The sequence below is a fragment of the Coregonus clupeaformis genome, chromosome 35 (assembly GCF_020615455.1).
Source record: "Coregonus clupeaformis isolate EN_2021a chromosome 35, ASM2061545v1, whole genome shotgun sequence".
Taxonomy (NCBI): Eukaryota; Metazoa; Chordata; class Actinopteri; order Salmoniformes; family Salmonidae; genus Coregonus; species Coregonus clupeaformis.
The window spans coordinates 35,563,476-35,585,780 of NC_059226.1; the positions used below are offsets into that span (position 1 = coordinate 35,563,476).

A 22,305-nucleotide genomic window follows, 5' to 3' on the forward strand; every position below is an offset into this window, starting at 1 on the left:
TAGCTATACATCCTCCCTTTCAATTCTCTTTTTTCTTTTCATCCCTTTGCTTTTATATTGTATAACTCTGTGTTAGGAGAGTTACCAAGTCAATAATCTATCATCTTGGTGGGGCTTGCTGTCGGATGCACATTGCATCATGTTACACAATAGGTTTACTCATGACTAATGCCCCTTCTTCTGGTGTGAAGGACATGTCAAGGACATCCATAGTTAATGAAATGGACGGACAGGCAGACTACTAAAATGAGCTGTATTGTACACTAAGGGTTTACTCTGTTACATATCTGCATCTCAAATGACAATCTGTTCCCTATGTAGTGCACTACTTTCAGCTGTTGCATCTTCTTTTTGTGAAAATTGGTATGTCAGGGAGAAAGGGATGATTGCCTACAGCTCCTTGACTACATATTTGAATTCCGTACAGTATGAAGGACTGATATTCAGACAACCAGGAAAAGGAGAGAAGGGGGAGCACAGGATGAATGAGAGAGAGAGAGAGAGAGAGAGAGAGAGAGAGAGAGAGAGAGAGAGAGAGAGAGAGAGAGAGAGAGAGAGAGAGAGAGAGAGAGAGAGAGAGAGAGAGAGAGAGAGAGAGAGAGAGAGAGAGAGAGAGAGAGAGAGATTTAAGGGAATAAAGAAAAACAGCAACATAGAAAGGAAATAAGATATAGGGTGATATTGTGTGGGTTTGTCTGCATGTCTGATACAGTCCTTTAAACAGGGACTGTTGCTTCTTGTTCCTCTCACTACTAAACCTCATTTCCTGGTGGGGGATATATTCACATTACCATTCCACAACATTTACATTATGTCATATAATATAAATTATCCTAGGTCTGTCCTGGGTTGTGTTCATTAGGACATAATGAAAACGGTTTTAAAACGTTTTGCTATAGAAAACGAAATAAACGTTTTTTATTGGACATTTCCAGGTAATCCCTAAATGAACACGACCTTGACTTAATTCCTGAGACTAAAGTATGTATTTGATGAATTTTAAAGTCATCCCATCAATGCCCCAATTTCCCTAGGCTTTACTTCCTCTACTCTCAAAGACATCATTACTCAGTTCAGTTTTTCATCCTCCCGGTCTACTTATCATGCAAAGGTTGGTAGATGAATACATTGATGTCAGTAATGGATGGATTTTTGAGCTGATTATTCAACTTTTTGAAGGAGATTATTACTGCACCAACTCTGTCTCTTTCTTTCTTTCTTTCTTTCTTTCTTTCTTTCTTTCTTTCTTTCTTTCTTTCTTTCTTTCTTTCTTTCTTTCTTTCTTTCTTTCTTTCTTTCTTTCTTTCTTTCTTTCTTCCTGCTAAATGAGCTAAATGTATCCTCCTGGCGAAAAGCACCCGTCACCTTACGAGGTCTAATGATTTTAATGGGGAAAGGAGTAAAGCACTCATAACCGTTAAAAGCCTGGCTTTCCCCCTTCAAACATTGTGATTAAATGATTGGCAGCTCTGGCCTATCAGTGTTATGCAATGCTCGCTCGCTCAACTTACCCAAACATCAGAGCTCCACCTAGTGGCTGCTGTGGGAATGACTGTTCACTAAGCTTCATTCCTAAGTCATTCCTAAGATCACTGATATCTACATAGATAAGATGCTGCTGAAATAAATACAACATCCTCATCATGGTGGTCCCTGCATCTTAGACTTGGAGAACAGTTGATTAACTCTCTCTCTCTCGCTCTCTCTTTCTCTCTCTCTCTCTTTCTCTTTCTCTCTCTCTAAAATGACCTCACACGTGCCTGTCTCTTTTTCTCTATCCCTCAGATCTTTAACAGCGAGCCCAAAGGGGAGGAGGAGATAGAGGTGTGCTTCGTGGATATTGCCTACGACGAGATCCCAGAGCGCTACTACAAGGAGTCTGAGGTGAGGAGGTCAAAGGTTAGGGATCAAGGGTTAGGAATCCCAAATCACTGTTTCAGCAGCAGTGGACATTGACAGTCACAATTCTCCACCGTTTTCCAGTACAAGTGTGCACTTGTACACTCACCATCATGGATTTAAAACCATATGACTGGTGTAAGCATTAACTGGCGTGAGTTTCCACCATTGTTAAAACCATGCAAGAGAGTGTGGAAGTGTACATTTTGGAAGGAGCAGGGGGAGGAGGGGATGGATGTATTCTCATAACTGCAACCCTATTCTCAAATGTCCAGGGCCCACTTTGGGTCCCGACCCATAGTTTAATAAACCTGTAAGGGGATGACGATAGCTAAGGCCCTGAGTTTTACCTGACCATGTGACCTGATTAGGAACAACTCTGGGTGCTAGCAACCTGGCCGTATCACCGGAAAGCTATTGAGCTTTATTGTAATTGCAGTGTGTTAAAGAGTTAATCTAATCAAACCCTATGGTGAGAGCAGTGTGATTGATGATTGACTAGCCGTAGTCAGAAAAACTCAGGGCCCTTTTAAAATGGCATGTTATCAGATGGAGTATGGGAGGGGCGTGTTAGTGTAAGAGGGTGATAACAGAATATCTAAGAGAATACAATCTTAGAAAAAACTTTCTATCTAGAACCTAAAAGGGTTATTTGGCTGTCCCCATAGGATAACTCTTTGAAGAACCCTTTTTTGGTTCCAGGTAGAACCATTTTGGTTCCAGGTAGAACCCTTCTACCTGCAACCAAAAAGGGTTCTACCTGGAACCAAAAAGGGTTCTCCTATGGGGACAGCCGAAGAACCCTTTTGGAACCCTTTTTTCTAAGACTGTTTATAACAAATCCCCTCTCCCACTTTCTCCCACTCTCTCCCACTTTCTCTCATATCTCCATTGCTCATTTCCCCTCTCAGCCCTGAGGGTCAGCTAGCTGCTAGCTTCATCAGGCAAGAGACCTCCAGCTGGTCATATCTCCCCTTTCAGCCCTGAGGGTCAGCTAGCTGCTAGCTTCATCAGAGAGAGAGAGAGAGAGAGAGAGAGAGAGAACTCTAGCTGGTCATGTTTGCCATTAGCCGTGTTCACCGCTGTGTCCCTGCTCTCCTTCATGTTCTATTCTTCCCTCTTCACAAGCATCAGGGAGGGGTGGTGAAGGGGTGGATGGAGGGACGGGGGTGGAGGGATGGAGGGAAGGGGTGGAGGGATGGAGGGAAGGGGATGGAGGGATGGAGGGAAGGGGGTGGAGGGATGGAGGGAAGGGGGTGGAGGGATGGAGGAATACGTGGTGTTATCTTCCTCAAACAGCCCCTTACAGTTTCTCACTCCTCTGATCACTAACTGGCTATCTGCCTCTCCCTAAGTGTGTGGTGTGTGGTGGGGGGGAGGGGGGGGGGATTATACCATGTCTGTTATTAGAGTCAGGGGGACAGCAATGGGTCTGTCTTTTATGTTTGACGGGAGGACGGGATTTGATGCCCTTGTGCTAAGAATAGCCACAACATGCTTTTTCCTGATATACAACATATTGTCAACAAGCCTATTTAAGTATATTTGATTTGAACTGAGCCATTTTTAGATCTCTGATACCTGCTGTGTTCAAGAGAGCATAACCTCAGTCTTATATGTGGCAAACTGCAGCAACGTTTTACCTGGCATTGTTCAAATGTGATGAATTTGACAGATGGTCATACTATTACATTAAGCTAGGGCTGCAACATTCTGGTACATTTCCCCAAATTCTCAGATTTTCCAGAAATCCCAGTTGGAATATTCCTGGAATCAGGAGGGAATAAACAACAAAAAATTGGATTATTTCAACCAGGATTTATGGAAAACCTGGGAATTTTGGGAAAGTTACTGGAATTTTGCAACCCTAATTCAGACCTATTTCACATTATCACAGAACAATGATATATAACTCAGTAATGTGCTCAAAGCACACATCTTCACAGAAATAGTCAGAAGTTTTTCCTGCCCACATAAACAAATATTCTAGGTTCTAGGCCATAACAAGGTTGTGGCTAGACGGTATGCAGCTACGGACAAAAGTGACGCATAAATCGTCAAAATCTTTTGGGGTCATTTCGGGAAGAATTGTAGCATTTCAAATAACCTTAAACCTAACCATTGTCCTAACCTTAACCTAATGCTCCTAACCTGCTATGTTAATTATCCTAACCTGCTGTGTAAGTTCTCCTAACCTGCTAGGTTAATTATCCTAACCTGCTGCATAATTATCCTAACCTTCTGCGTAAATTCTCCTAACCTGCTAGGTTAATTATCCTATCCTGCTGCGTAAGTTATCCTAACCTGCTAGGTTAATTATCCTAACCTGCTGCTTAAATTCTCCTAACCTGCTAGGTTATTATCCTAACCTGCTGCTTAAATTCTCCTAACCTGCTAGGTTATTATCCTATCCTGCTCCGTAAGTTCTCCTAACCTGCTAGGTTCATTATCCTATCCTGCTGCGTAAGTTCTCCTAACCTGCTACATAAAGTCAATTCTGTTCGTAGCTGTATACCATCTAGTCCTCATACCATAACAAGGGCACAGAGTTCTCTCCTGGGAAGGTCACATGATCAAGAAACACATGAAAGGCAGACTGTGCACATCAAATAGCTTCTATCCCCCCCTTTGGCCCAACCTAACCAAACTTTATGAAGTGTCTCTTCTGCAATCTGCAAAGTGCCTCCACAAGTTTATCCTCCTGTGCACAGTGTGTGTGGGTGAGTGTGCATGCGTGCGTGTTTGTGTGTGCATATGTGTGTGTGTGTGAAACACATCCCTTCTCACCATCCCAACCTTCCTTGCTAATGACCATTAGAGTATAATGAGTTGCCAGGGAAGCGTGATTAATGAATGCGTAATGGGTACTGTTTGTAACGAGAAACCCCTCAGCGGGCTGCTCCAGGCTGAGCTCTCCATGAGTCTTGTACCCACCTGGTACCTACCATCCATTCTGCTGGACTCCTGGACAAAGAAAACATGGTTCATTCATGCTTGTGAGGATGTTTACTGCGAAACTCATTGGGTCAGGAATTGAATTGCATTCCTATAAAGATACATAATGATGGGGTAAGACAGTGGCACTAAGCTCATGAGGTATTTTTAAGTTAAATTATTGAAGAATCAATGTCAGTATATCAAAAGAAGTCCAAAAATAGATCTACCAATCCCAGACTGTAGCTTTAATACTGTCCATACTGTGTTTCCATGGTTCCCGTAGGACTTGCGGTACTTTAAATCAGAGAAGACAGACCGGGGTGTGCTGCAGGAGGGCTGGATCGACAGCCAGGAACCCATCATGTGCTCCTACAAACTGGTGACAGTCAAGTTCGAGGTGTGGGGTCTTCAGACACGGGTGGAGCAGTTTGTACACAAGGTCAGTCCAGTTATGTCTACCCACCATTTCTCTGTATCCACACACACACACAACACACAGACAGACAGGGATGCACAGGCAGACAGACAGACAGGGATGCACAGGCAGGCAGACACACACCAACAATGGCGTTCTTCACTCCTTGCCCTCTCCCAATATAACTTTCTCAGCCATCCATTTCCTCTCCCTTCAATTCAATTTAGCCACCTCCACCCCTACCTATACCCCTGTTCCCCCTCTGAGCTGTCCCTCTCCTTGCCTGAGGGTCTCTCTCCCTGACATCACATGCAGAACCATTACTCTCTCTCTCGCTCTCTCTCTCACACACACACCATGACTCATACAGGGACACACATGGCTAACGTTCACTGGAGGAGGAGTGGAAGGAAGACAGAGAACAACTCTTAAAGTTCAACGTCTCTGACTCACCTGTCCTCTCACTACAGTATGTCTACTAACTTTCTTTCCTGACTTCTTTCTTTCTTTCTCACTCTCCCTCTTTACCTTCCTTCTCCTCCTGTCTCCATCCTCAGGTTATCCGTGACGTCCTGCTCCTAGGACACAGACAAGCCTTTGCCTGGGTGGATGAGTGGATTGGTGAGTTTGCTTCTTGTCTCTGTCCCAGTTAGTTGACACACACACATATACAGTGGGGGAAAAAGTATTTAGTCAGCCACCAATTGTGCAAGTTCTCCCACTTAAAAAGATGAGCGAGGCCTGTAATTTTCATCATAGGTACACGTCAACTATGACAGACAAATTGAGAAAAGAAAATCCAGAAAATCACATTGTAGGATTTTTAATGAATTTATTTGCAAATTATGGTGGAAAATAAGTATTTGGTCACCTACAAACAAGCAAGATTTCTGGCTCTCACAGACCTGTTATTTCTTCTTTAAGAGGCTCCTCTGTCCTCCACTCATTACCTGTATTAATGGCACCTGTTTGAACTTGTTATCAGTATAAAAGACACCTGTCCACAACCTCAAACAGTCACACTCCAAACTCCACTATGGCCAAGACCAAAGAGCTGTCAAAGGACACCAGAAACAAAATTGTAGACCTGCACCAGGCTGGGAAGACTGAATCTGCAATAGGTAAGCAGCTTGGTTTGAAGAAATCAACTGTGGGAGCAATTATTAGGAAATGGAAGACATACAAGACCACTGATAATCTCCCCTCGATCTGGGGCTCCACGCAAGATCTCACCCCGTGGGGTCAAAATGATCACAAGAACGGTGAGCAAAAATCCCAAAACCACACGGGGGGACCTAGTGAATGACCTGCAGAGAGCTGGGACCAAAGTAACAAAGCCTACCATCAGTAACACACTATGCCGCCAGGGACTCAAATCCTGCAGTGCCAGACGTGTCCCCCTGCTTAAGCCAGTACATGTCCAGGCCCGTCTGAAGTTTGCTAGAGTGCATTTGGATGATCCAGAAGAGGATTGGGAGAATGTCATATGGTCAGATGAAACCAAAATATAACTTTTTGGTAAAAACTCAACTCGTCGTGTTTGGAGGACAAAGAATGCTGAGTTGCATCCAAAGAACACCATACCTACTGTGAAGCATGGGGGTGGAAACATCATGCTTTGGGGCTGTTTTTCTGCAAAGGGACCAGGACGACTGATCCGTGTAAAGGAAAGAATGAATGGGGCCATGTATCGTGAGATTTTGAGTGAAAACCTCCTTCCATCAGCAAGGGCATTGAAGATGAAACGTGGCTGGGTCTTTCAGCATGACAATGATCCCAAACACACCGCCCGGGCAACGGATTTGATTTGATTTGATTTGAAGGAGTGGCTTCGTAAGAAGCATTTCAAGGTCCTGGAGTGGCCTAGCCAGTCTCCAGATCTCAACCCCATAGAAAATCTTTGGAGGGAGTTGAAAGTCCGTGTTGCCCAGCGACAGCCCCAAAACATCACTGCTCTAGAGGAGATCTGCATGGAGGAATGGGCCAAAATACCAGCAACAGTGTGTGAAAACCTTGTGAAGACTTGCAGAAAACGTTTGACCTGTGTCATTGCCAACAAAGGGTATATAACAAAGTATTGAGAAACTTTTGTTATTGACCAAATACTTATTTTCCACCATAATTTGCAAATAAATTCATTAAAAATCCTACAATGTGATTTTCTGGATTTTTTTTTCTCAGTTTGTCTGCCATAGTTGACGTGTACCTATGATGAAAATTACAGGCCTCTCTCATCTTTTTAAGTGGGAGAACTTGCACAATTGGTGGCTGACTAAATACTTTTTTTCCCCACTGTATATATATATATATATATATATATATAGATATATATATATATATAATATATATATATTATAGATATATATTTCATAGTATTTGTATTTTATTGAGCAGGGAGACAGAGAGGGAGGGAGATGCAGAGTAGTGTTGGGGCCAGGATTCTTACCCACACTGAGGTGTGTTAATAACCATTATTTTGTATTATGTTTTTAGTCTGAGCATTTCTTGTCTAAGCATGTCTTCACTGTTTCATTGATTTGCTTCCCTGTTTCAACACTATGAGCAAAAGGCTTATAAAGTGGATCTGTGTGACCAGGCTTGTCAAACACAAGGTACACTGCAACAAGACCTAAGTTCAAATACGACATTATTTAAAATCTTTCAAATACCTTAAGCTTTAACCTGCCTGGAGGGCCAGGTGGGTGGGGTTTGTACTTCCAATAATTTTCTATTGGTTCCATTGCAACAGGCAAGCTCAATCAAAAACAGCTACACTATTTCAAATCATTTCTAATAGTATTTGAATGCAGATCTGACTGAAACTACACTTCTCACCCTGTTGATACATTTCTTAGCTGTATTATTTTTGAAAAAAGACAATTGATAGGCCAGATAACTCTTTCGTACATTTTGAATTATGTACTTAACTTTGTAAGTGTTTTTGAAAAGCTGACGCATCACGATTGTCATGGAAAAGGAACATAAACATTCTTTATAATAACAATAGATTCATTGTATTTATAAAGCCCATTTCTCACAACCAATACGTTTTCTCGCTGGCCTTCATCAGAGAAGGTGCCACTTGAGATGTTTCCACTGCAACAGAATGATTCAGAGAATCTGTACACAGATACAGAGAGCACTTGACTCTGTACTGTATGGGTCATAGGATGAGAGAACATGAGAGCATGCTGAGAGTCAGTAGCTATTTTATTTGGGACTTACTGAGCCTGACTTTAAAGATAGAGGAACATTTAAGACCACAAGAGCCTGCTCTTTCCCCTATTCACATACAACATGAACCAGTATACAGTACATAACTAGCACAGGAGATGCACTATAGCCTTAGGTCAATCTAGCTTGCGTTGTTTGTGGGCACATATCCATTAATTTTTTCCCCCTTCCTCCAAGAGCTGTGGGAGATTCAGTGAAAGTGGCTGTATCAGTGGAGGCCACTGAGGGGAGGACGGCTCATAATAATGGCTGGAATGGAGTAAATGAAACCATGTGTTTGATGTATTTGATACCATTCCACTAATTCTGCTCCAGTCATTACCACAAGCCCGTCCTCCCCAATTAAGGTGCCACCAACCTCCTGTGGGCTGAATATCATCTGGGTCATATTCATTTAGCAGCACCAAATGGAAAAAAAGAAACCGAATCAGAGATGGACTACCTGTCCAATAAGAAAAACAAGTTTTATTTTCTGTTGCAAAACAATTTCAAACGTTGTGTGCCCTAAATGAACATGGCCCTGCTGTACACCAGTGGTCCTTCCCTCTGTCCTTACATTGTGGTCTTCCACAGCCTACATTACTAAGGTTTGTCTAATAATATTCCTGAGAGTGTGTGTCCATTAACCACCACTATAACAAACCACCCTGTGTCCACCCACTAATGCGCTGCTCCACTTCAGATTAAAGGCCCAGTGCAGTCAAAAACATGATTTTCTTGTTTTATATACAGTGGGGAGAACAAGTATTTGATACACTGCCGATTTTGCAGGTTGTCCTACTTACAAAGCATGTAGATGTCTGTAATTCTTATCATAGGTACACTTCAACTGTGAGAGATGGAATCTAAAACAAAAATCCAGAAAATCACATTGTATGATTTTTAAGTAATTCATTTGCATGTTATTGCATGACATAAGTATTTGATACATCAGAAAAGCAGAACTTCATATTTGGTACAGAAACATTTGTTTGCAATTACAGAGATCATACGTTTCCTGTAGGTCTTGACCAGCTTTGCACACACTGCAGCAGGGATTTTGGCCCACTCCTCCATACAGACCTTCTCCAGATCCTTCAGGTTTCGGGGCTGTCGCTGGGCAATACGGACTTTCAGCTCCCTCCAAAGATTTTCTATTGGGTTCAGGTCTGGAGACTGGCTAGGCCACTCCAGGACCTTGAGATGCTTCTTACGGAGCCACTCCTTAGTTGCCCTGGTTGGGTGTTTCGGGTTGTTGTCATGCTGGAAGACCCAGCCATGACCCATCTTCAATGCTCTTACTGAGGGAAGGAGGTTGTTGGCCAAGATCTCGCGATACATGGCCCCATCCATCCTCCCCTCAATACGGTGCAGTCGTCCTGTCCCCTTTGCAGAAAAGCATCCCCAAAGAATGATGTTTCCACCTCAATGCTTCACGTTGGGATGGTGTTCTTGGGGTTGTACTCATCCTTCTTCCTCCAAACACGGCGAGTGGAGTTTAGACCAAAAAGCTCTATTTTTGTCTTATCAGACCACATGACCTTCTCCCATTCCTCCTCTGGATCATCCAGATGGTCATTGGCAAACTTCAGACGGGCCTGGACATGCGCTGGCTTGAGCAGGGGGACCTTGCGTGCGCTGCAGGATTTTAATCCATGACGGCGTAGTGTGTTACTAATGGTTTTCTTTGAGACTGTGGTCCCAGCTCTCTTCAGGTCATTGACCAGGTCCTGCCGTGTAGTTCTGGGCTGATCCCTCACCTTCCTCATGATCATTGATGCCCCACGAGGTGAGATTTTGCATGGAGCCCCAGACTGAGGGTGATTGACCGTCATCTTGAACTTCTTCCATTTTCTAATAATTGCGCCAACAGTTGTTGCCTTCTCAGCAAGCTGCTTGCCTATTGTCCTGTAGCCCATCCCAGCCATGTGCAGGTCTACAATTTTATTCCTGATGTCCTTACACAGCTCTCTGGTCTTGGCCATTGTGGAGAGGTTGGAGTCTGTTTGATTGAGTGTGTGTACAGGTGTCTTTTATACAGGTAACGAGTTCAAACAGGTGCAGTTAATACAGGTAATGAGTGGAGAACAGGAGGGCTTCTTAAAGAAAAACTAACAGGTCTGTGAGAGCCGGAATTCTTACTGGTTGGTAGGTGATCAAATACTTATGTCATGCAATAAAATGCAAATTAATTACTTAAAAATCATACATTGTGATTTTCTGGATTTTTGTTTTAGATTCCGTCTCTCACAGTTGAAGTGTACCTATGATAAAAATTACAGACCTCTACATGCTTTGTAAGTAGGAAAACCTGCAAAATCGGCAGTGTATCAAATACTTGTTCTCCCCACTGTATATTTCCACACTACACACTTAGAAAGAAGGGTTCCAAAAGGGTTCTTCAGTTGTCCCCATAGGAGAACCCTTTTTGGTTACAGGTACAACCCTTTTTGGTTCTAGGTAGGTACCCTCTGTAGAAAGGCTTCTACATGGAACCAAAAGGGTTCTAACATGCAACCAAAAAGAGTTATTCAAAGGGTTCTCCTATGGGGACAGCCGAAGAACCCTTTAAGGTTCTAGATAGCACCTTTTTTTCTAAGAGTGTATGAGGTTGGAATAATACTGTGAAATTGTGAACATTATGATAATGCCCTTTTAGTGTAAGAGCTGTCTGAAATGTCAGCCTGTTTAGGTGGGATGGAGTTTTGGCCTGCCTTGTGATATCACCAGGTGGTAAATTAGTTAATAGACCAATAAGAAACAGAGTTCCAAACCTCTCTGCCAATAACAGCTAGTTTTCAGTTCTCCTTACTTGGACCACTCCCAGACAGTCCTAGAAAAACTTTTGCTTGAGAAATTGCTCCTGCAAAGAAGCTATTTTTGTTTCTTTTTGACCATTTTAATTGAAAACAATTACAGTAAGATACTTTTACCCCAAAATTATTTGATATTGAGATAAAGATGGCTGCATTGGACCTTTAACCCATATCCATACCCTCCCAGTACTTACGCTATATCACAAAGGAGCCGGTTTCCCTGGTTTCCCAGGTGAAGTCTTTGATTAAAATCATTCTCAATTGAGAATCTCAATTGAAAGTGAATTTTATTCCAGGACTAGACTTAATTTACGGGCTCATAACCAGGACTTGCTTGAACGGGTTCATAACTTTATCATGCTGGTCAGAAAACTGGAGCGGAACCAAAAAATAGTTGTTCTGTTCAGAATGAAATAATTATTTTGGTTCCAACCCCTGCCGGCCCTATTTGTTGGTTTTTCTCTCATTGCACAGTCACTTCCCTATAACACGGCTCTGGACTGGAAAGCAGCACTCTAAATGTATAAGCAGACAATATTGGGCAGTTTCACCTGAACTAATTGTCGTTTGGTGACTTTGACCATGTTATCACCGCTTTGGCCCATCAAGCGTTTGTCGCTAATGGTTGACTACCCACCGACTATGCCAACTTCCCCAGCTCTTTATGGCTGTGTGACCTCCTGACCTCTTGCTGACCCTTCCCACAAGGCCTTGTACCTCCTGCACCAAGTGCCCTAGCTAGCTAACAGGTGGCACGGTGGCGGTCTGGAACCTCTCCACAGATATGACTTGGGATGATGTGCAGGAGTACGAGAAACACATGCATGAGAAAACCAACATTAGAGTTGGCAATGTCCAACAACCACAGCATACCACAGCATAAACTCACTGGACGTGGTAGAGAGCCTTGAGACAGCCAGCCATATGTCTTCACTCTACCTTCACTGTTTCTCTAATGTCTGCTGGTGTCTCATCTCCCTCTTCCTCTCTGACTCATTTCATGTCATCCATTCAAACACACTCAAACGTTCATGCATTGTCATTTACTGCATTGAACTTGCTTTTTTTGTCCTACCGGAACAGTACAGAACGCGTGCACGGACCCAAACACACGCACGCACACACACACACACACACTAAAGCACACACACACAAGTAAGAAAGTCACTGTTAGCATTTCACTGTTAGTCTACACATGTTGTTTACAAAGCATGTGACAAATACAATTTGATTTAACACACACACACACGTACACAGATACACACACACAAGCACAGACACACACAGATACTTGTGAGCAAGGATGATGACTGAGCGGATGATGACTGTGTTACTGTCTCCCCTCTGGAACACACACAACCGATTATGAATTCAGATTTGTGTTCAGAGCAGGGAACTCCTTTTCATGTATTGCTTGTATTCATCTCCCAGAGCCTTTGAAATGTAAGCTCTTTTAAATCCAACAGGTGAAGTCAGATACGTATTTACTGTATCATGTAATTCTGTTATTACACTATAATGCTAAGACATACAGTTAAGACATACAGTAGATGTCATGGGGTTATAATATCTCCCTCTCTCTCCCCTCCTGAAGAAATGACCATGGATGAGGTGAGAGAGTACGAGCGGGCCACCCAGGAGGCCACCAACCGTAAGATCGGCCCCTTCCCCCCATCCATCTCCATCACCGAGACCCCCCTGGCCTCGGTGGCCCGCAACGGGCCCTCCAGCGCCCCCTCCACCCCCCTCGCCACAGAGCCTCCAGAGTTCCTCTCTGTGCCCAAGGACCGGCCCAGGAAGAAGTCAGCCCCAGAGACCTTGACCCTCCCCGACCCCAATCGCAGGGACTCAGGCTTCAGGCTGGCTAGTATCTTCTCCTGGGGCTCAACCCCTAGCCCCCAGCCTGAATGAGAGGGGGACCCAGAGGAGTAGTATACACCTATCTACATTCAGGGGGTGGCTATGAACATCCATTTTGTCCCCTAGACAACTTATGTAAAAGGGGGTGTGTTGTTCACAGACCTCCTATAACTTGGTGGTGTGGTAAATGCCTCTTCACAGGCAGTTGCAGGTATCACCCTGAAGCCTACCACTGTCACCAACTAACTGTGTCTTGGTCTGCCTTTGCAGAGAGATAGTCAGCCTGATCACCATGCATCACTTGGAGAGGAGGCTCAAAGCACACACCACATACATGTACGCGCAAACACGCACGCACACACACACACACACCCACTGAGTGTCTTTTAAAAACCTCTTAACCTCTCCATCGGTCCCATCGAAACACAGTAACCAGCATCATCTACCAGCCAGAAAGCTCATGTGGAGATAAATTCTAGTCTGATTTAATTTAGTTCACATTCCTCTGAATACTTTGTGCTTCTCTTCAGTGTCTCAGCCCTCTTTCATCTCAATTGATACTGTATCTCAGGGTTTGTTACCTAGATACACAGAGATCAGATAAATATACTCTTCAATCAGCTCAATCTTTATGCATATGGTTATAAATGTGTGGGATGATCAAACTCATTTTCTCCTTTCTCTTTGCACTCATGCCCTCTTATTGGTTGGAAATTGACACCATGTAATTTCAGTTCTAATTGTGTGTTGGGGTTGTCATTCATGGATTGTTGTAGGTCGCAGTGAAACAGTTAAAGTAAAACGGTGGATTTCAGGAGAGTGTTATTTTTTATCCTGTGTTTTTTTTTGTAAATATGTATATTTAAGAGTTATCTATTGTAAAAATGCTGAATTCATTGATGTCTTTCAATGCTATGGAATTGCTGTAATCTCTGTATTTGAGAGAGAAAAAGAGGTCTATGGAGAGATCTAAAGTGGAGGTATTCTCTTTCTGAATCTGTATTCTGTTGGTATAGTTTTGTTGGCCAGGGTGTCCTTTAAATGACATATATAAAAAATGCATGGTTTGAATATCCAGCCTCTGCTTTTATTTTCAACTGGGGGGGAAATGTACCTTTGAAATGGCTGTCTTCTATACAGTATGGTGTTTTTCCTTTGTTTAATACAGACTACGACAGGACAAAACATGTCGGATCAATGTTGTGATTTGGCTTTTAGGGATGGTTTAAGTCATTCATTTGCAATCATGTTGTTGGTGTGTTTTATATCAAATCAATAAACGTAATATTGCTCAAACGTCTGGTGTCATTCATATAAATAAAATGACAAAATAAGTGGGGGAATTGTGATATCTGTAGTTAATCGGTTTTTGTTTTGTTTATTCAACTGAAATGACAAATGGGTTAGGTTAGTAGGGTCTGGCCTATTAGTCTGCAACTTGCTACTTGCAGTCACTGGATGCTTTGTTGTACGTTGGAGTAGGGTCCTTGCTATCCGGATTCCTTGGGACGTCCGTACCTCATTGAAGTTGGTATGGTTAGGTAAGGGTTATGGTTAGGGTTAGGGCAAAACGCATAATACTGTGAAGCTTTCTGTATTTTGAAAGTTCTATGTCTTGAAAACTTGATTGCTGACATGCAAAACGTTACATTTTGGGACTTTATCAACAGTGGACTAATGAAACAAATACCAAACAATAGTTTTTGAATGAACTTTTCTTTAAAGGAGTATTTTGCTTTTTTACAACCAAGCCTCTATTTGTTATGTAAATGGTTGTTGTAGAAGGGTCCAGACACTTTTTTTTTGTGATTTCACTTGTTTTTGAGAAACGTACCCCCAGCCAATGATTAATTTCCTCATTTTTGTTGTGCACTATGGGGCTCTGAAAACAACCTGATCAAAGGCTCCAAAAACACTTTTAGAAACAGAAAAGTATAGTGATGCAGGTCTTCACATGTTGTACACATTAAATTGTGTTATTCCTAACTTAAATTGTGTTATTCCTAACTTTATCTGCAACGTTAGATTCCATTTTGTTGAGACTCGAGTGATACCTCTCCGTCCGTTCTTCATGTAACTGCCAAAATAAAAGAAGCGCGAGTAAATGAGGGATACAAAGTATATTGAAAGCATGTGCTACCACACAGGAAGTTCCAGACACTTGTAGAATCTATGCCAAGGCGCATTGAAGCTGTTCTGGCGACTTGTGGTGGCCCAACGCCCTATAAACACACTTTATGTTGGTGTTTCTTTCATTTCGGCAGTTACCTGTAGCAGCAGGCTACACAGAGAATGGAACAGCTGGATTGGGGAAGTGGCCCGAATATAAAGTTCGGAATGACACAATTTCATGCTATACTGACAGCATTTTAGTTTCTAAAAGGACGTATTTGGGTGTTTTTGGAGCATTTGTTCATGTTTTTTCAGAGCCCCCGTACTGAAAAACAAGGATGAGAAAGTATCAAGTTTAATGTCAAATGCACAAGTACAGTGAAATGCCTTTCTTGCAAGGTCTAAACCGAACAATGCCGTAATCAATAAGAAAGTAATACTAAAAATAACATAAGGTAGAACAAAAACACACGGGAAATAAGAAATAAGAACACGAAAAGGTAAGTAAACATACTATATACAGGGTCAGTCAGTTCCAGTACCATATTTACAATATGCAGGGATACTGGAGTGATAGAGGTAGATACAGTATGTATAGGGGTAAGGTGACTAGGCATCAGGATATATGATAAACAGAGTAGCAGCAGCGTACATGATGAATGTAGGCCTATGTGAGTTGGTGTGCGCGTGTGTAGGGCCCTGTGAGCGTGCATAGAGACAGTGCAAAAATATTAAATGAATGAATCACTGGTTGCGTTAGGTTTCTCAAAAACAAGTGAAATTGCAACAACAAAAAAGTGTCTGGACACTTCTATAACATCCATTTACATTAAAAATAGAGATTTGGTTGTAAAAATAAAAAGCAAACTTCTCCCAATGTTAGGGTTTCCGGTAGGGACGTCCCAAGGATCCCTGAAAGCACTAACCATTTGAGTTGAGGCTTTTATTTTGAAGCGCTCACCGTAAAGCAACCGGAAGTACACTTTAATTGGAGCTTTGAACAATCGACGTCATTCAGCAGTCCCTGCCCATTGCTGCTGTCCCAAAGCAAGCACAAGTCTGAACTTTTCTCAAAGCCGATAGATACGAACCGGATTGATTAAGGAAAGAGTGCGAGTCAACTGCACTTTTATACTCACATTGAGGTTCATTGCAAGTGGAGTAATGTCATTTTGTTCCTTCTTCGGTGGTGAGGTCTTTAAAGACCACTTTAAAACTGGTAAGAGGCTCCTCAGCTAGCTAAGATAGCAAGTTAGTCAGTTACAGTAGCTACAGTATTTTAGCTAACTAAACTTGTAAACATGAGATTAGTCAGTAAAATTAACTTCTACATCTGCATTGCTTGCTGTTTGGGGTTTTAGGCTGGGTTCCTGTATAAGCACTTTGTGACATCTGCTGATGTAAAAAAGGCTTTATAAATACATTTGATTTGGTTTGGTTTGGGACGTTGTGTGGCACATAACTATAAAGTCTAGCTTGCTAGTTAGTTATATTGTTAGATATCACTGGTGAATATTTTACAGTAGCCCAACTGTGTGTGTCCTAAAATTGACTGACCTAATTTATGCTCAATCAGTAGCTAACTAAAAGTAGCATGCTTTTGTAATCGCTGATTACACAAGGGCCACGTTCCGTTGCCAAACGTTTTCGAACGTTGCAGATAGAAATTCCATGAATAGAGGCGACGTGAGTCCTTCGTCTACATGTCAGAGAGCATGTTTGTTCTACATAGCTAACATATTTATATCTGAACGTTTCAAAACGTTGCGTCCTGCTGAATGCGCCCCTGGCTCTTACCAAACCACGACGGAAGCTTGAACCACCAGTGGCAGTTACACTGTAGCAACTAACTCTACTGTGCCAAGAAAACACAGGTGCTGTAAACCAAACATTAGTAGTTGCAGTAACTATAAAGTATAATTGAAAATATAAATGATATTATTTATAAGAATACAATGTAGCGCCTATACAAGTATATTTCGATTTTAAGGTTGCCACTTATGTCATCATTTCAAATGTAGGTTTTGACAAGTCATCCTTTAACATCACTCAAAGAGAATGTGTTGAACATGGATCCCTCCCCAGGGTTGATAGATAACAAACCGGTTTCCATAAGGAAATAGTGCGAGTCAACTGCACTTTTATACTCTCATTGTCATTTTCACTGGTCAAATCATCCTGTAACTTCATTGGAGAATGTGTTGACCATAGATCCTAGATCTCCTTTTGGCTGATCTCACTCTAATCTTCTATCTCCCCAGGGTTGTATGTGTGTGCCCAGTGTGGACACCAGCTGTTCTCCAGCAGATCCAAGTACGAGCATTCCTCCCCCTGGCCTGCCTTCACTGAGACTGTCCTCCAGGACAGTGTGTCCAAGCACGAGGAAAGACCTGGGGCATTCAAGGTGAGATCCTCTCAGTTTGGGAGTGGAGTTGCATTGGACCAGAGTTGTGAAGTGTACCCTAGGTACAGATCTAAGATCAGCTAAGCTTCCCCTTCCCCAATCTTAACCATTAGTGGGGGAAATGCAAAACTAACCCAAGATCAGTGTCTAGGGCAGTGGTCACCAACCGATCAATCACGATCGACTGGTCGATCTTCTAGGCATTCCTAGTCGATCACCAAACATTTCTGTAGAAAATCCCACGATAAAGGCTTGCACTCCTTTATTTATTTTTGTATTCGACTTTGTGCTTTTGGCGGAAGGTGCACTTGATTCAGAAGCCCTGTGCGCCGGGTAGGCAAAGTGTTCCCATTTTAAACCATTTAATTTGTCTGAGGGGACAAACTCCGCTTACCCTGCGGACCAGGAGAGCTGTGTCTAAATCAAGTGCTCCTACTGTGCTAGCCAATCAGATCACTCAAATCACCTAGTACAGATTCCACGACCCCACAGCAAAGTTTGACACTAGCCTACGTTAGATTTCATAACTTTTAAAACCATGACCAGAGAGAAACTGTCAAGGAATACAACAGAGCTGCTGTTTTTATGAGTAATTTAATGTTTACATTTTTATTCAGCACTGTTTTTATTCAACACTATTACAAAACATAAATGCACTTCTCCCTACTTCCACTCGTGCTGCAGCTGCAATGAATTAGTAGCCAAGTGTATCGATAGCCCTGCATTTTATTATTAGCAGCTCGTCATGTCTATTTTAATATCAAGGAATATTTCACTTTCTCTGGTCATAGGAACAACATGAATTTGTGCATGAGGCAGAAATAATGCGGTGCGACTTGAGTTTCACCATCAGTGGGTGGACATTGACCCTCTCTGGTCAGTCTCACCGGAGGAAAGGAGAGAGCAGGGACCGTGAGAGGCGGATCCTCTGCTGCTCTCTCCCTCCCTCCGCTGAGACTGACCATCAGATGCAGGTACAATTAGTCCAGTAAAATAAAAAAGCGAATTATTTCAATTTATGCTCATCTGTGCCTCGCAAGTGATACAACAACTGATCTATTTTGTTATCAAAGCTCGAGTTTTGAAATATAATATGGTCTGAGAAGAACAATATTGGCAGGCCAAGCATATAGTCAATATGCTGTGATAATCTATTAGGCCTACTTCACAAATGTAATTCCTACAGATTTGTTTTTATAAAAAGTATGTAATGTTTAAAAAAAATCTGAGCAGTTTATCTCGGCTTGCTTTTTGACTGCGATAGTGATCTTGACTCAGAAAAGGTTGGTGACCACTGGTCTAGGGGCAACTTAAACTTACTCCATAGGAGCATCCCTCTGTTGACTGTTCATTGTTAAGTACTTGTCTGCTTGTGGTCAATGCAATGATGAGCCAATGTTCATTTTAACAGGATGTGTGTAGAGTATTGCATTCCATTTCTGCATTTGTAACCAGTGTTTCATTTTGAACTTGGGAAGGCCCTAACAATCATGTGTTTGATAAGTTGATTGTACACTGAACCAAAATATAAACGTGTTGGTCCCATGTTTCATGAGCTGAAATAAAAGATCCCAGACATTTTCCGTATACACAAAAAGCTTATTTCTTTCAAATTATACACAAATTTGTTTACATCCCTGTTAGTGAGCATTTCTCCTTTACCAAGATAATCCATCCACCTGACAGGTATGGCATATCAAGAAGCTGATTAAACAGCATCATCATTACATATGTGCACCTTGTACTGGGGACAATAAAAGGCCACTCTAAAATGTGCAGTTTTGTCATACAGCACAATACCACAGATGTCTCAAGTTTTGAGGGAGCATGCAATTGGCATGCTGACTGCAGGAATGTCCACCAGAGCTGTTGCTAGAGAATGTAATGTTAATTTCTCTACCATAATCCGCCTCCAACGTTATCTTTGAAAATTTGGCAGTATGTCCAACCGGCCTCACAACTATATGGCGTCGTGTGGGCAAGGTGTTTGCTGATGTCAACGTTGTGAACAGAGTGCCCCATGGTGGCGGTGGGGTTATGGTATGGCCAGGCATAAGCTACGGACAACGAACACAATTGCATTTTATCGATGGCAATTTGAATGCACAGAGATATTGTGATGAGATATTGAGGCCCACTGTCGTGCCATTCATCCGCCGCCATCACCTCATGTTTCAGCATGATAATGCACGGCCCCATGTCGCAAGGATCTGTACACAATTCCTGGAAGCTGAACATTTTCCAGTTCTTCCATGACCTACATACTCACCAGACATGTCACCCACTGAGCATGTTTGAGATGCTCTGGATCGACGTGTACGACAGCGTGTTCCAGTTTCCGCCAATATCCAGCAACTTTGCACAGCCATTGAAGAGAAGTGGGACAACATTCCACAGGCCACAATCAACTATGCGAAGGAGATGTGTCGCGCTGCTTGAGGCAAATGGTGGTCACACCAGATACTGACTGGTTTTCTGATCCACTCCCCTACCTTTTTTTAAAGGTATCTGTGACCAACATATGCATATCTTTATTAATCCATAGATTAGGGCCCAATGAATGTATTTCTATTGACTGATTTCCTTATATGAACTCTACCTCAGTAAAATCGTTGACATTTTTGCGTTTTATGTTTGTTCAGTGTACATAGGGTTTTCAGAGTTTTATGAATGAAAACACTTATTTCTTGGTAAAAATGTAGCACATAGAATTGAGTATACTATTGTATGGAAAGATGGAATCTGATAGTTGTGTGTTTCAGGTCCGATGTGGGAAGTGTGGAAATGGACTGGGTCATGAGTTTGTGGGCGACGGGCCAAAGAAAGGACTCTCACGTTTCTGAATATTCAGCAGCTCACTGAAGTTCGTCCCTAAAGGTACGGGTTCACTTAAACTACGTTGTCACGGAATGTCAAGCCAATTTGATTAGATAGGGCTATTTCAACATCACATAAGTAAAGGCTTTTTATGTCTCTCGTTGATACCTAACCAATCTGACTGAGCACACATTAACCACTGGATAGTTAATGTTACACTTAAAAACTCTGAACCAAAATGTTGTCCTCTCTCTCTCCACAGATAAGGTAGATGGACTGTAAGGTGAGCAGCAGGGGTATGGAGTCACAGTGGTGGTCGAGCAGTAGGATTCTCTGGAGTCTCTGTGCTGCTGAAGGTGTGGAGGACAGTGGATGAAGTGTCCTGTGATAAAGCCCACTCTGGGACCTCCAGGACACTGATGGTCAATGTCTTCACTGTACAAGGACAGGGGAACCAAATAGCCAGCTACATTACGCAATAATGCACAATCATAATAGAACAATACTACACAATCATAACACAGACGCACAAGGAGTCACACGGTTACACAAAGATAGCCTCTTTCATTTAATCATTGTTTAATTTTTATTTGAACATTGTCAGTGAAAGGGGGGATCACTACGTAGCCTTCATAGTGTTGAATGTAACTTCAAGAGTTCCTAATTTATATACAGTAGTGCTCTGATGTATGGCTCAATCTATCAATGTATAACTATGTGTTAATCAGTTCTATCAATGACGTTGTGAGCCTCTTAAAGATAGATTTTATTTACATCACTGTCTATCGTCTTACGGTCACAATGTATAATATGCAAACAAAAAGAGAAATAAAGATATACTTTTATAGAAGATTACATTGTTTATATTTTTATGGGCACAACCTAAACAAGTGTGTCATGAAAATAGTTTCTCAGCCATCTTTATGACAAACACATCAATCATGCCAGTATTCTAAAGTACTCACCTCATGAGATTAGCAGACCTGATAATACTCTATCGTTAATATATACTCAATCAATACTCGGGTTATAATACTCAATGAGAGATATCTAGCTGTGGCATTGCTGAACAGAACAACTAATCTTGTTCCACCTCTGTTGTCCAATATACTGTCACAGTAACAGTTTTTTTTTGTTGATTTGATGCATTATACTCCCACCTTGTGGCAGACATGAGACCATGCATTATACAACCCGAACGGGCTTGTCATTTGATCTGGCAATGAATGTGGGCTAACATGCTCTGTTAACATGCAGGAACACACTTCTCCTGAATCATTCTAGTTTTATAATAGTTGTAGGTCAACAATACTATAGCTTCTAAGTCCCATCTAGGTTTTCTGCCATGAAGGAAATTGATAAAATGTAATATTGTTTCTTCTCCGGTGGAGAGGTCTACAAAGACTACTTCCAACCTGGTACAGTAAGTGGGCAAAATGACCAGCTGCATGTCTGACTTGCCAAACAGTTTGGTCAGGAAGGATACAGCAGCTTATTGTCTTTACATGTTAGTGATTCTTCACCAACAGTGTTTGCTTGAAGCACTTTACTCTGGCATTTAGAAATGAAGCACTTCATAACTATAAACCTTGGGCTATTTGAGTGGGTGCACCATTCTAGAAAATGTAGATAAAAAGTGTAGAACAGGCATAGTTCTCAGTCATAAACAGGGCATCATGTGAGCTGCTCTATACATTACATTTCTATATGGAACACTCATAACATTGCCCCTCCCCACTTAATAGACCCCTGTTCAAGCCCTTACTATCCTACATGTTCTCCCTTCAGGTATATACAGTGAGCTCCAAAAGTATTGGGACAGTGACAATTTT

The 22,305-nt window shown here is 42.1% G+C and overlaps 1 protein-coding gene and 1 pseudogene across 3 annotated transcripts in view; both read left to right on the forward strand.

The window, feature by feature from the left end:
• Nucleotides 1-14,436, forward strand: part of LOC121551642 (cytoplasmic phosphatidylinositol transfer protein 1-like) — a 93,638-nt gene extending 79,202 nt beyond the window's left edge. For both annotated transcript variants that reach the window (XM_041864347.1, XM_041864348.2), the window contains exons 6-9: nucleotides 1,786-1,884; nucleotides 5,120-5,275; nucleotides 5,809-5,872; nucleotides 12,875-14,436. In XM_041864347.1, the coding sequence (XP_041720281.1) occupies nucleotides 1,786-1,884; nucleotides 5,120-5,275; nucleotides 5,809-5,872; nucleotides 12,875-13,191 (636 nt within the window). In that variant the 3' untranslated portion in view covers nucleotides 13,192-14,436. The remainder of the gene's footprint in view (nucleotides 1-1,785; nucleotides 1,885-5,119; nucleotides 5,276-5,808; nucleotides 5,873-12,874) is intronic.
• A 1,823-nt stretch (nucleotides 14,437-16,259) lies between these two features.
• On the forward strand, nucleotides 16,260-21,325 carry LOC121550521 (annotated as a pseudogene). Its single transcript, XR_006657786.1, has 4 exons — nucleotides 16,260-16,471; nucleotides 17,514-17,656; nucleotides 20,419-20,533; nucleotides 20,736-21,325. The product of XR_006657786.1 is annotated as a methionine-R-sulfoxide reductase B1-A-like (transcript).
• The last annotated feature ends 980 nt before the right edge of the window (nucleotides 21,326-22,305 follow it).